At 42.9% G+C, this 12,338-nt stretch overlaps 1 protein-coding gene across 1 annotated transcript in view; it reads right to left on the bottom strand.

Annotated features, from left to right (window-relative positions):
- Positions 1–10,585, bottom strand: part of si:ch73-234b20.5 (uncharacterized protein LOC449923 homolog) — a 37,878-nt gene extending 27,293 nt beyond the window's left edge. Inside the window, exon 1 of the mRNA XM_067989751.1 lies at positions 10,432–10,585. Within this exon, the coding sequence (XP_067845852.1) occupies positions 10,432–10,434 (3 nt within the window). The 5' untranslated portion in view covers positions 10,435–10,585. The remainder of the gene's footprint in view (positions 1–10,431) is intronic.
- Between the last annotated feature and the right edge of the window lie 1,753 nt (positions 10,586–12,338).

The following is a 12,338-nucleotide window of genomic DNA, read 5'->3' as shown; positions in this document are numbered from 1 at the left end:
AGTGGGTGGGTCACGATCATAGATCGCGAGCTTAATGATGCCCATCAATGGCACTGCCGGGTTTCGCACCCGGCAGCCAGCCTGATTGACAGGCTGGTTGGCTGTTGGCCAGGAAGGCCTCTGTGGCAGGCCGCAGCCGGGGATCGGAGGGAGGGATCACAGGCTGGGGAGAAGATCGGGGCGGGGGGGGGGGGGGGGTGGCGAGGAGAAGTTCGGGGGGCTGAGGAAGAGATCGGGGGGCTCAGAACCAGATCAGAGGGCTAAGAAGAAGATTGGAGGTCGCTGGAGTTTGGGTGAAGAGTCGGAGGTAGGTGGGATCCACCATGGGAGGCGGGGTCCACCATTGTGAGGGGGATCATGGCGGGGGGGGAGAGGGGGTCGGTCGATCGTGGGGGTCCTGTCAGCCGGTGAGCTTGTTGGGCCTGGATGAAGAACTCCTGCTCCTCCTGGCCCACAAGCAGTGCAATAAAGGCATTCACCTCATGGATACGGCCCTTCCCACCTGCTTTCATCTGACATGAACGGGAAGCGATGGGAAACCCAAACAAGTAAGATTAAATTCATTTTAAGTGTCCAAAACACAAAATATTAAGTACCTAAAGTATCTCAATAAGGTACATTGCTCTTTTAAGTATTGGCCCACCGGCTTTAAGTGGGGGGGGTTGGGAGGATTTCTTGGTGTCTGTTCTCCGCGCGCAGACAAACCTGCGGACAATCTGGAGCCAGAATGCGGTCCTGCTCTGAAAACGAAGTATTTTTATTCCCCACCCGCCACAAACCCATACGCTCCTGGGGGTTAAAATTTACCCCAATGTCTTTGAAATTACACTGTCTGCAGTTTAGTGTGAATACTTAACACATTTGCATTGATTTCTCAGTTTGGTATTCTAATGGAGGTATTAACCAATTTAAAATTTTAAGCACTGCCTTGTTGACTGGTTTAGAGATTAAATCAGTGCTGGGAACTTGGACTGCGTGCGTGTACAATACTGTACTGTTCTTGAATTATATAACTTTTTGGATAATTTGCCGTTGGGTCAGAAGGTTGTAGGTTCAAACCCCACTCCAGAATTTGAGTATATAATCTAGGCCGATACTTCTGTGCAATTCTGTGGGAGTGCTGCATTGTCAGGAGTGCCATCTTCTGGATGAAACATTAAACTGAGACCCCACCTCCATCTTCGAGTAGATGTAAAAGATCTCATTGCATTTTTTGAAGAAGAGTAGGAGAGTTCTCCTGGTGTCCTGGCCAACATTCCAGCCTCCACCAAAAAATAATAATAACTGATTATTCATTTCATTTGCCGTTTGTGGAACCTTGCTGTGTGCAAATTGGCTGCTGTATTGCCTGCATAACAACAGCACTGCACTTCAAAAATAAATCCTTGTCTGTAAAGTGCTTTGAGATGCCTTGGAGATATGAAAAGTGCTATGTTAGATTAAGGATTTTTAAAAAGTATAATTTTAAATTGGAAGCTAGATCTTCATCGGGTCAAATGATAAATTAGGTGATGTCACTTTACTGGAAGTTAAATCAATAATTCAAGTCAGTCAGCAGGTTAGGCATGAGTATAAATAGGATCATTGTCAGGTTGAAATTTAGGATATAGGATATCTTATGGGTGGTGGTATAAAAGTTACGGTACGATTACATTACTGCTAATGAAAGGCAGCTCAGTGACAAAGCACATTGTTTAGAGGTTGTAGGCTCACATCCACAATTTCTCATGCTGTCAGTTGCTGTTATCATCAGTGTTATTTAGGGAGAAGGGTTTAGAAAAAGTTACGTGCCGCTTGATAGGTGTGGGGAAAAAACAAGAGAAAAGGTGAGGAAGCACGAGTGACTTAGTGGCCACTGCTTCCTTCCTAGCTTCTCCACCTCTCTCTCCTCTAAGACGCTCCTTAAAACCTACCTCTTTGACCAAGCTTTTGGTCACCTGTCCGAATATCTCCTTATGCTTGGTGTCAAATTTTGTTTGATAACGCTCCTGTGAAGCGCCTTGGGATGTTTTACTATAATATAGGCGCTATATAAATGCAAGTTATTTTGTTGTTGTAGCTATCAGATCATCTGCAGAAGGTCTGGGGTGAGGTCAGATACCAGTGCTCTTGGCTGGGAAATGGTGGGTGGACCCAGGGGAGGGTAAAGAGGGGTAAAGAACAATCAAAGAAAGAAAGAAGACGATTAGAGAATTCGGTGGACAGTTCTGAATGCCTTTATCATAGTATCATAGCAGGTACAGCAGAGGAGGAGGTCATTCTGCCCATCGTGCCTGTATTGGCTCTTTGAAAGAGCTATCCATTTAGTCCCATTCCCCTGCTCTTTTGCCATTGCCCTATCAATTTTTCCCCTTCAAGTATTTATCCAATTCCCTTTTGAAAGTTACCATTAAATCTGCTTCCACCACCCTTTCAGGTAGTGAATTCCAGGTCATTACAACTCGCTGTGTAGAAAAATATTTCCTCATGTCGCCTCTGGCTCTTTTGCGGATCACCATAAATCTGTGTCCTCTGGTTACCGACCCTTCTGCCACTGGAAACAATTTCTCCTTATTTACTCTGTCAAAACCGTTCATGAAAGAACCAATGCATGAATTGCAACAATGATACATTCCTTTCTAGCGCAAAAACACAAAAGGAAATGCGGCCCAACCATGGCTAACAAAAGAAATTAAGGATAGTATTAGATCCAAAGAGGAGTCATATAAAGTTGCCAGAAAAAGTAGCAAGCCTGAGGATTGGGAGCAGTTTAGAATTCAGCAAAAAAGGACCAAGTGATTGATTAAGAGGGGAAAAAAAGAGTATGAGAGTAAACTTGCAAGGAACTAAAAGTGGACTGTAAAAGCTTCTACAAGTATGTAAAAACAAAAAGATTAGTGAAGACAAATGTAGGTCCCTTACAGTCAGAAATGGGAGAATTTATAATGGGGAACAAGGAAATGGTAGAGCAATTAAACAAATACTTTGGTTCTGTCTTCATGGAAGAGGACACAAATAACTTCCCAGAAATGCTAGGGAACCAACGGACTAGTGGGAAGGAGGAATTAAAGGAAATTAGTATTAGTAAAAAAATAGTGCTGGAGAAATTAATGGAACTGAAAGCCGATAAATCCCCAGGACCTGATAATCTGCATCCCAGAGTACTAAAAGAGGTAGCCATGGAAATAGTGGATGCATTAGCTGTCATCTTCCAAAATTCTATAGATTATGGAACAGTTCCTGCAGATTGGAGGGTGGCAAATGTAACCCCACTATTTAAAAAAGGAGGGAGAGAGAAAACAGGGAACTACAGACCGGTTAGCCCAACATCAGTAGTAGGGAAAATGCTAGAGTCTATTATAAAGGATGTGATAACAGGACACTTAGAAAATATCAACGGGATTAGACAAAGTCAAAATGGATTTATGAAAGGGAAATCGTGTTTGACAAACCTACTGGAGTTTTTTGAGGATGTAACTGGTAGAATAGATAAGGGAGAAGCAATGGATGTGGTTTATTTGGATTTTCAGAAGGCCTTTGATAAAGTCCCACATAAGACCAAAATTAAAGCACATGGGATTGGGGGTAATATACTGGCATGGATTGAAAATTGGTTAACAGACATGAAACAGAGAGTAGGAATAAATGGTTCTTTTTTGGGGTGGCAGGCAGTGACTAGTGGGGTACCGCAGGAATCAGTGCTTGGGCCCCAGCTATTCACAATATATATCAATAATTTGGATGAGGGAACTAAATGTAATATTTCCAAGTTTGCTGACGACACAAAGCTAGGTGGGATCATGAGTTGTGAGGAGGACACAAAGAGGCTTCAAGGCGATTTAGACAAGTTGAGTGAGTGGGCAAATACATGGCAGATGCAGTATAATGTGGATAAATGTGAAGTTATCCACTTCGGAAGGAAAAACAGAAAGGCAGAGTATTATTTAAATGGTGATAGATTGGGGAATGTTGTTGTACAAAGGGACCTGGGTGTCCTTGTACACCAGTCACTGAAAGCAAACATGCAGGTGCAGCAAGCAGTTAGAAAGGCAAATGGTATGTTGGCCTTCATTGCAAGAGGATTTGAGTACAGGAGCAAGGGTGTCTTACTGCAGTTATACAGGGCCTTGGTGAGACCACACCTGGAGTATTGTGTGCAGTTTTGGTCTCCTTACCTAAGAAAGGATATACTTGCCATAGAGGGAGTGCAGCGAAGGTTCACCAGACTGATCCCTGGGATGGCAGGGCTGTCGTATGAGGAGAGATTGGGTCGACTCGGCCTGTATTCATTCGAATTCAGAAGAATGAGAAGGGATCTCATTGAAACATATAAAATTCTGACAGGGCTAGACAGACTGGATGCAGGGAGGATGTTTCCCCTGGCTGGGGGGTCCAGAATGAGGGTTACGGTCTCAGGATATGGGGTAGGACATTTAGGACTGAGATTAGGAGAAATTTCTTCACTCAGAGGGTGGTGAACCTGTGGAATTCTCTACCACAGAAGGCTGTGGAGGCTAAGTCACTGAATATATTTAAGAAGGAGCTGTATAGATTTCTAGATACAAAAGGCATCAAGGGGTACGGGGAGAGAGTGGGAATATGGTATTGAGATAGAGGATCAGCCATGATCTTATTGAATGGTGGAGCAGGCTCGAAGGGCCGAATGGCCTACTCCTGCTCCTATTTTCTATGTTTTTATGTTTCTATGTAACACCTCTATCAAATCTCCCCTTAACCTTCTCTGTTCTAAAGAAAACAACCACAGCTTCTCCAGTCTCTCCACATAACTGGAGTCCCTCATCCCAGGCACCATTCTCGTAAATCTCTTCTGCACCCTCTCTAAGGCCTTGACATCGTTCCTAAAGTGCAGTGCCCAGAATTGAACACAATACTCCAGCTGAGGCCTAACCAGTGTTTTATAAAGGTTTAGCATAACTTCCTTGCTTTTGTACTCTATGCCTCTATTAATAACGGGTCGCACAACACCAGGAGACTCACCTGACGAAGAAGCAAAGCTCTGAGAGCTTGTGATTTCAAATAAAGCTGTTGGACTATAACCTGGTGTTGTAAGACTCCTTACATTTGTCCACCCCAGTCCATCACCAGCATCTCCACATCATGTCTATTAATAATGCCCAGGATCCCATCGGCTTTTTTAACATCCTTATCAACTTGTCCTGCCATCTTCAAAGATTTGTGTATGTGCACACCTGGGTCTCTCTGCTTCTGCACCCCCTTTAAAATTGTACCCTTTAGTTTATATTGCCTCTCCTCATTCTTCCTACCAAAATGCATCACTTCACACTTCTCGGCGTTAAATTTCATCTGCCATGTGACTGCCCATTTCACCAGTCTGTCTGTGTCCTCCTGAAGTCTGTTACTATCCTCCACATTGTTTACTACATTTCTGAGTTTCGTGTCAACTGCAAACTTTGAAATTATACCCACTATACCCAAGTCCAGGTCATTAATATATATCAAAAAGAACAGTGGGCCTAATACTGATCCCTGGGGAACATCACTGTATACTTCCATCCAGTTTGAAAAACAACTGTTCACCACTACTCTCTGCTTTCTGTCCTTTTGCCAATTTTGTATCCACGCTGCCACTGTCCCTTTAATCCCACGGGCTTTAATTTTGCTAACAAGTCTATTATGTGGTACTTTATCAAATGCCTTTTGAAAGTCCATATACACTACATCAACTGTACTACCCTCATCAACCCTCTCCATTACTTCATCAAAGAACTCAATCAAGTTAGTCAAACATGATTTTCCTTTAACATATCCGTGCTGACTTTCATTTATTAGCCCATACTTTTCCAAGTACCAATTAATTTTGTCCCTGGTCGTTGTCTCTAAAAGTTTCCCCACCACTGACGTTGGACTGATAGGTTTGTACTTAATGGGTTTATCCCTCTCCCATTTTTTGAACAAGGGTGTAACATTTGCATTCCTCCAGTCCTCTGGCACCACTCCCATATCTAAGCAGGATTGGAAGATTGTGGCCAGAGTCTCTGCAATTTCCATCTTTACTTCCTTCAGTAACCTAGGATGCATCCCATCTGGACCGGGTGACTTTTCTAGTTTGAGTACTGCCAATCTTTTGAGTACCTCCTCTTTATCTATTTTTATCCTATCCAATATCACTGCTACCTCCTCCTTTACTGCTACAATGGCAGCATCCTCTTCTCTAGTGAAGACGGATGCGAAGTATTCATTTAGTACCTCAGCCATGCCCTCTGCCACCACAAGAAGATCTCCTTTTTTATCCCTAATCAGTCCCAGCCTTCCTTTGACTACCCTTTTACTATTTATATGTTTATAAAAGACTTTTGGGTTCCATTTTATGTTAGCCGCTAATCTATTCTCATACTCTCTCTTTGCCCCTCTTATTCCCTTTTTTAGATCTCCTCTGTATTTTGTGTATTCAGGCTGATTCTCTACTGTATAATGAACCTTACATTCGTCATAAGCCTCCTTTTTCTGTTTCATTTTAATCTCTATATCTTTAGCTATCCAGGGAGCTCTAGCTTTGGATGCCCTTCCTTTCCCCCTCGTAGGAATGTGTCCACTCTATGTTATAAACTGGATAGCCAGGTGGTGAAGGATAGAATATTAGAGCCTGGTCTTCAGTTGCTTCCAAGCCTTTATTCCCATTCACATTTACACCCACACCACACCCTAGATCAGCTCTCTTATAAATGGATACAAGAGAGTCCCCAATTGATTCGCACCACCTGAATACAATTAACACTAATTGATATAAATCACGTGGATACAATTAACACACTGTACCCAAACCAACTCCTCCTTGAAAGCCTCCCTTTGTTCAATAACTGTTTTGCCTACCAAGATCCCTTTTCAACTCACTGAAATTTGCTCTCCTCCAGTTAAGCATGTTCACATTTGATTGTTCCTTGTCCTTTTCCATAATTATTCTAAACCTAATGATATTATGATCACTGTTCCCCAAATGCTCCCCCACTGAAACATGCTCCACCTGCCCCACTTCATTCCACAGAACTAGATCCAGCACTGCTTCCTTCCTCATTGGGCTGGAAACACACTGTTCCAGAAAGTTCTCTTGTACACATTTCAAGAATTCCTCCCCCTCTTTGCCCCTTACATTTTTACTGTCCCAGTCTATATTGGGATAATCGAAGTCCCCCATTATCACTACTCTATAGATCTTGCATCTTTCTTTAATTTGCCTGCAAATGTTCTCCTCTATCTCCTTCCCACTATTTGGTGGTCTATAATATACACCCAGTAGCGTAATAGTTCCTCTATTGTTCCTTAATTCTAACCAAATAGATTCTTTCTTTGACCCCACAACTACATCATCCCTTTCCTGTGCTATAACAGTTTATTTGATTAATACTGCCAGCCCCCTCCCCCCCCCACAACTCCTTTCTTTCCTTCCCTATCTTTACTGAATACCTTATAACCAGGAATATTAAGTAGCCAATCTTCCCCTTCTTTGAGCCAGGTCTCTGTTATTGCCACTATATCATAGTCCCATGTGCTGACTTGAGCCTGCAGCTCACCAACCTTATTTACCACACTACGTGCATTTACGCACATGCACTCTAATCTCATTTTAGGCTGCCTCGCATTTGCCCCCTGTCTCATCCCTCCTATTTCTGAACTACTCTTTATTTTAGTGCTACTTGTCCCTCCTAATCCTCTGTGCACCTCTAATGTTTCCTTCTGGTACCCATCCCCCTGCCAAATTAGTTTAAACCCTCCCCCACAGCACTAGTTAACTTCCCCGTGATGACATTGGTCCCAGTTCTGTTGAGGTGAACCTGCCCATCTTGAACAGATCCCTCCTGCCCCAAAACTGGTCCCAATGCCCCAGGAATCTGAAGCCCTCCCTCCTGCACCATTACTCCAGCCACGCATTAACCTGTCTTATCCTACCATTCCTATACTCACTAGTGTGTGGCACTGGGAGTAATCCAGAGATTACTACCTTTGAGGTCTTGCTTTTTAACTACCTCCCTAGCTCCTGAAACTCTAACTGCAGGACCTCAACCCTTTTCCTTCCTATGTCATTGGTTCCCACATGGACCGTGACTTCCTGGCTGTTCCCCTTCCCTCTTCAAAATGTTCTGCACCCTCTCAGTGAGGTCCTTTACCCTGGCACCAGGGAGGCAACACACCATTCTGGTCTCACGTCGGCAGTTGCAGAAACGCCTGTCTATCCATTAAAAACACTTACCAATAAACTAAATACTTACGCTAATTTACCCTCGGCGCTAAAGGATATTAAGCTTTTAATACTTAAGATAAATGATAAATGAAACAATTAGCTCTAATTCCTTGGCTCCGCCGTTCCTCACTCTGTGCTCACTATAGCTCACTTTTTGAGTTTTCTCCTCTGTTTGTTTCCCCTCTGGTTCTCCCGATAGGCGGTGCTGCTGCTCTCACTCTATTTTTTAAATCTGCCCAAACATACTGAAGTGGCTTTATAAATTTCACACTTGTTTCTTAATCCATCCAATCCCCTGGTGCTTGATTTATGTTGGCTGATGCCAATATTTAGAGATGGACAGATAGACACTGGCTTCATGAGGTACAACCTTCATGAAGAAGTCTTTGCCAAAACGTTTTTGTTTGCTTGTTTACAAACACATGGAACAATGATGTAAATTATGTCAAACTGAACCATTTCATCTCTCCTACACATGGCTGTTCTCACACCTTGAATAGAAGATGTACTGAACACCTTTTCATGAAGACACTGCCTCTTTAAAATTGAATGTTTCTGCAGTGCAGAGTAATTTTTATAGAGATGGTTAGAACATGGTGCACAAAACACTTGTTTGATTCTGTTTGATATGAGTATCCCAGCAGGTGCTAATTTTTATTTGCCTGGCCAACTGTCCCACACGGGAGATAGTACTTTTCCATCCTCCTGCCAGAGGATCATGATCTCCCGTGTCTGTGCTGTGCTGAAAATTCCTGACATATTGGTCTTAGAGAGTGACCAAAGGCAAGAGATCACCTTGAAGACTGGAATAGCCCAGCATTCATAGTTATATTTAAAGCTCTCTATTAAAAGTATATAGAACTACAGTTTTAATAAGAGGATTTCCATTTCCACTATGGACACTTGTAAATCCTGCAGCCAGAAAAGCTGTGAAGAGACAAAGAGAAATACAGAAAAAAAGGACACAAAGAGAGAGAAAGACAAGGAAAAGACAATCAGAACGGTGAACACATTAATGTCACTTGACTGCCCCAGGTCTATATGAGAGATGCAGAGTCCTACTTTTAATCATGTTTAAGTTTCTAGTATGATTTGTCTCTATGATTGAAAAATCTCACCCTAGCTTTTTATCAAATTTTACAGCTATGACTTTTAACAGACCTTTTTAAGAGCTCTGCATGGCCTAAGGAAGTTAAGTTTGTCACACAAAAATAAAAATTTGATCCCCAGTCCTCCCCTCTGCCTTTGTGGTAACTTCACCGTGTGGCGAGGTACAAGGCGATACAGATCAGAACGGTCTTAGCATCAATCCATAGTCTGTGGGGACCTAGCTGGACTCAGCTGCGTATTGTGTGGGGGAGGGGTGGCACTACAATTGGCCCCAGTGTCCCCAGGGCTAGGGAAAGAAAACAAATTACCCACAGTTTCTGCTCCTGATTGCTACTTAGTAACTCCTGCTGGAAAGTGTGTGGGGAATTCGGGTGAGAACAGACTCAGGGCTGAAAGTGATCCCTCCAATTGTCAAACAGCCTGCCAACATTTACAGTTACCAAGAAAGGCCACTTGGACAAAGCCTTGGAGGGCTGCCGGTGATTGCAGAATCACACCCAGCATAAACTAGCGACTTCAGGAGAAGAGGAAAAAAAGGGGAGAAAAACTGGGTGAAGAATACAATCCCTGATGCAAAACATGATGTAACAGTCACTGTTGTTGAGTTTGATGTGTACAGCATTGCAACAGCAGTGGAATAAATTGTGATTCAGTTGGTGTTTATGAGATGAAAAGCTAAGTTATAAAGAGCCACTAATGCCAGGGTGCGGGAGGGGGTAGAGGGGTTGAGGTGGCAGCCAAGCAATATTTCTGTAAACTACATAATGGCACATTTTCTCAACCAGGCCTTTGTTGAACTTATTTTTATATGTGCTTACCAAACATTTTGGACGAGGACTTTGGCCCTTTAAATTTTACATCGGAGCTCTTAAAACAAGCAAATACCACTGAGAAATGTGTTTTACCGAGCTGTGAGGAAGACTAAAATAGAACCAAAAGCTCCGGCCTCTTCAGGTTACAGCACAGTTATTGTTCCCAGCTTCTCCACCTTTTGCTTCACCCTTCTCATAAAATCTTCAGCTATATACACGCACTGTATTGAAAGTCATCGGAACACTTGTGGTAAAAATAGACATGACCAGAAGTTAAACATTTTGTTACTTAAAAAAAATACCCAGGCTTACCATTGTCGTCTCTGAAGCTGCACCTGCTGCTGCCGATGAGTGTAATGGAAGACAAAAGGTTGAAACTTCTGGTTAATATTTTACTTGGATTACCAAATTTTCATTGAAGGCCAGCCTGCAAGCAGAGTCGATACTGGGTTCTTTCTCCACCTCCTTTCACTGAAGCCAATGGAGCATAGGTACAGGTACTGCCTGTTAACGAGTGAAACCATAGCAACGCAGACACAGGTGAGGTTCTTCCTGCTCTGCAGGTGTTTACTACACAGGAGAGGTTTCTGAACAGGCTTTAGTACAACCTGATCCGCCCACCAGAAAATTGGCTATCCTGTTATTTTTGGCAGTGGTGTCGCTGATTCTAATTGGGTATTCATTCTGTTTTGATCCTCACCTACCACAGCTTCAGCCAACACCTGCTAGAAACCCCCAGTGAATGGAAAGGGCTGGGCAAAGTTCACCTGCCTCATGAAAGGACCACTGACAGGCAGCTAGCAAATCTGAGGAGACAAAGAAGTGTGACATAGTGCAGTTTGTACTTGAGAGCTGGCTAAGTAAATAGGCAGTTGACGTTTATTCCCCATTTCAGATTAGATAAAGGACACAGTAAAATTAGACTGCAGTGTCAAGAAACTAATTTCAAGAATCAGAGGGTAAAACTGTTTCTTAGCTAAACCAAATAATATTGGTACAAATTAAACAAAACCGCAAAAGTTGGAAATCTGAAATTATAAATAGAAAATGCAGGAAATACACAGCAGGTCCGTAAAGAGGAAAGATAGATTAACCTTCAGGTATGGACCCCTCATCGAAGCTGTCTCCTTTACTTTGGGGAGACCAAATGCAGATTGGGTGACTGCTTTGCCAAATACCTGCATTCTGATGGCAGGTGTAATTCTGATGTCCCTGTGGCTTGCCACTTAAAACCCCCTCCCTTTCCCCATTCTGACCTCTCCATCAAAATCTCCTACACTGCTTCAACCAAGCTCCTCCAATTCTGGCCTCTTGTGCTTCCTCATTGGCAGCCGTGCCTTCAGCTGCCTAGGCCATAAGCTCTGGAATTCCCTCCCTAAACCTCTCTGCCTCTCTCTCCTCCTTTAAGATGCTCCTTAAAACCTATCTCTTTGACCTAGGTTTTGGTCACCTGTCCGAATATCTCCTTTTGTGGCTCGGTGTCAAATTTTGTTTGAAGATTGTTCCTGTGAAGCGCCTTGGGACGTTTTACTGTGTTAAAGGCGCTATATAAATGCAAGTTGTTGTTATTGGAGAATGGAATGCTTTGCTACAGGGAGTAAGTGAGGCTGACTCCATCGTATCTTTTAAGAGAAAATTGGATCAATATTTGAAGTTGAGAAAGATACAAGGCTATGGGGAGAGAGCAGGGCTGTGGGAATAGTTTTATATTGCTCGAGCAACAAACCAGCAGACATGATGGGCTGAATGGCCTCCTTCTGTGCAGTAAACTTCTATGGTTCGATGGGATAGCGTTCCTCGACCTTCACCTTGGCTGTATTTGCTGCAAATTGTTGTTGTTGTTTTTCGTTTTCCTCTGTCTTATGTTTACTCAGAGCCTCCACATGCTGATGCTGAAGTTCCATTTCCTCATTGTTGAATCTATGCTGTTCTTTTTCCTCCTCGTATTTATGGTGAGCTTCCTCCAACTTTTGGCATTCATTTTCCTTCTTGAACCAGGACTGCTCCTTTGTGGCCTCTGGGTTAGGCAAATCTAACTGGTATGTACCGTCCTGACCTTCCCCAGTCTAATCGGGAAGATCCCATTGCTCCGTTCATGTCTTTCTGAACTCCTGTAGACATTTTAAAATATTACTTGTTTAATTTAATTTTAGTCTGTTGGTGTGTGTATGATATTAATATCACACCTTTGTAAGTACCAACTATTAATCTTTTCTTGT

The sequence above is a fragment of the Heptranchias perlo genome, chromosome 1 (genome assembly GCF_035084215.1).
Source record: "Heptranchias perlo isolate sHepPer1 chromosome 1, sHepPer1.hap1, whole genome shotgun sequence".
Classification (NCBI taxonomy): domain Eukaryota; kingdom Metazoa; phylum Chordata; class Chondrichthyes; order Hexanchiformes; family Hexanchidae; genus Heptranchias; species Heptranchias perlo.
The sequence above is the reverse complement of the archived record's forward strand: the minus strand, read 5'-3'. Positions and strand labels throughout refer to the sequence as shown.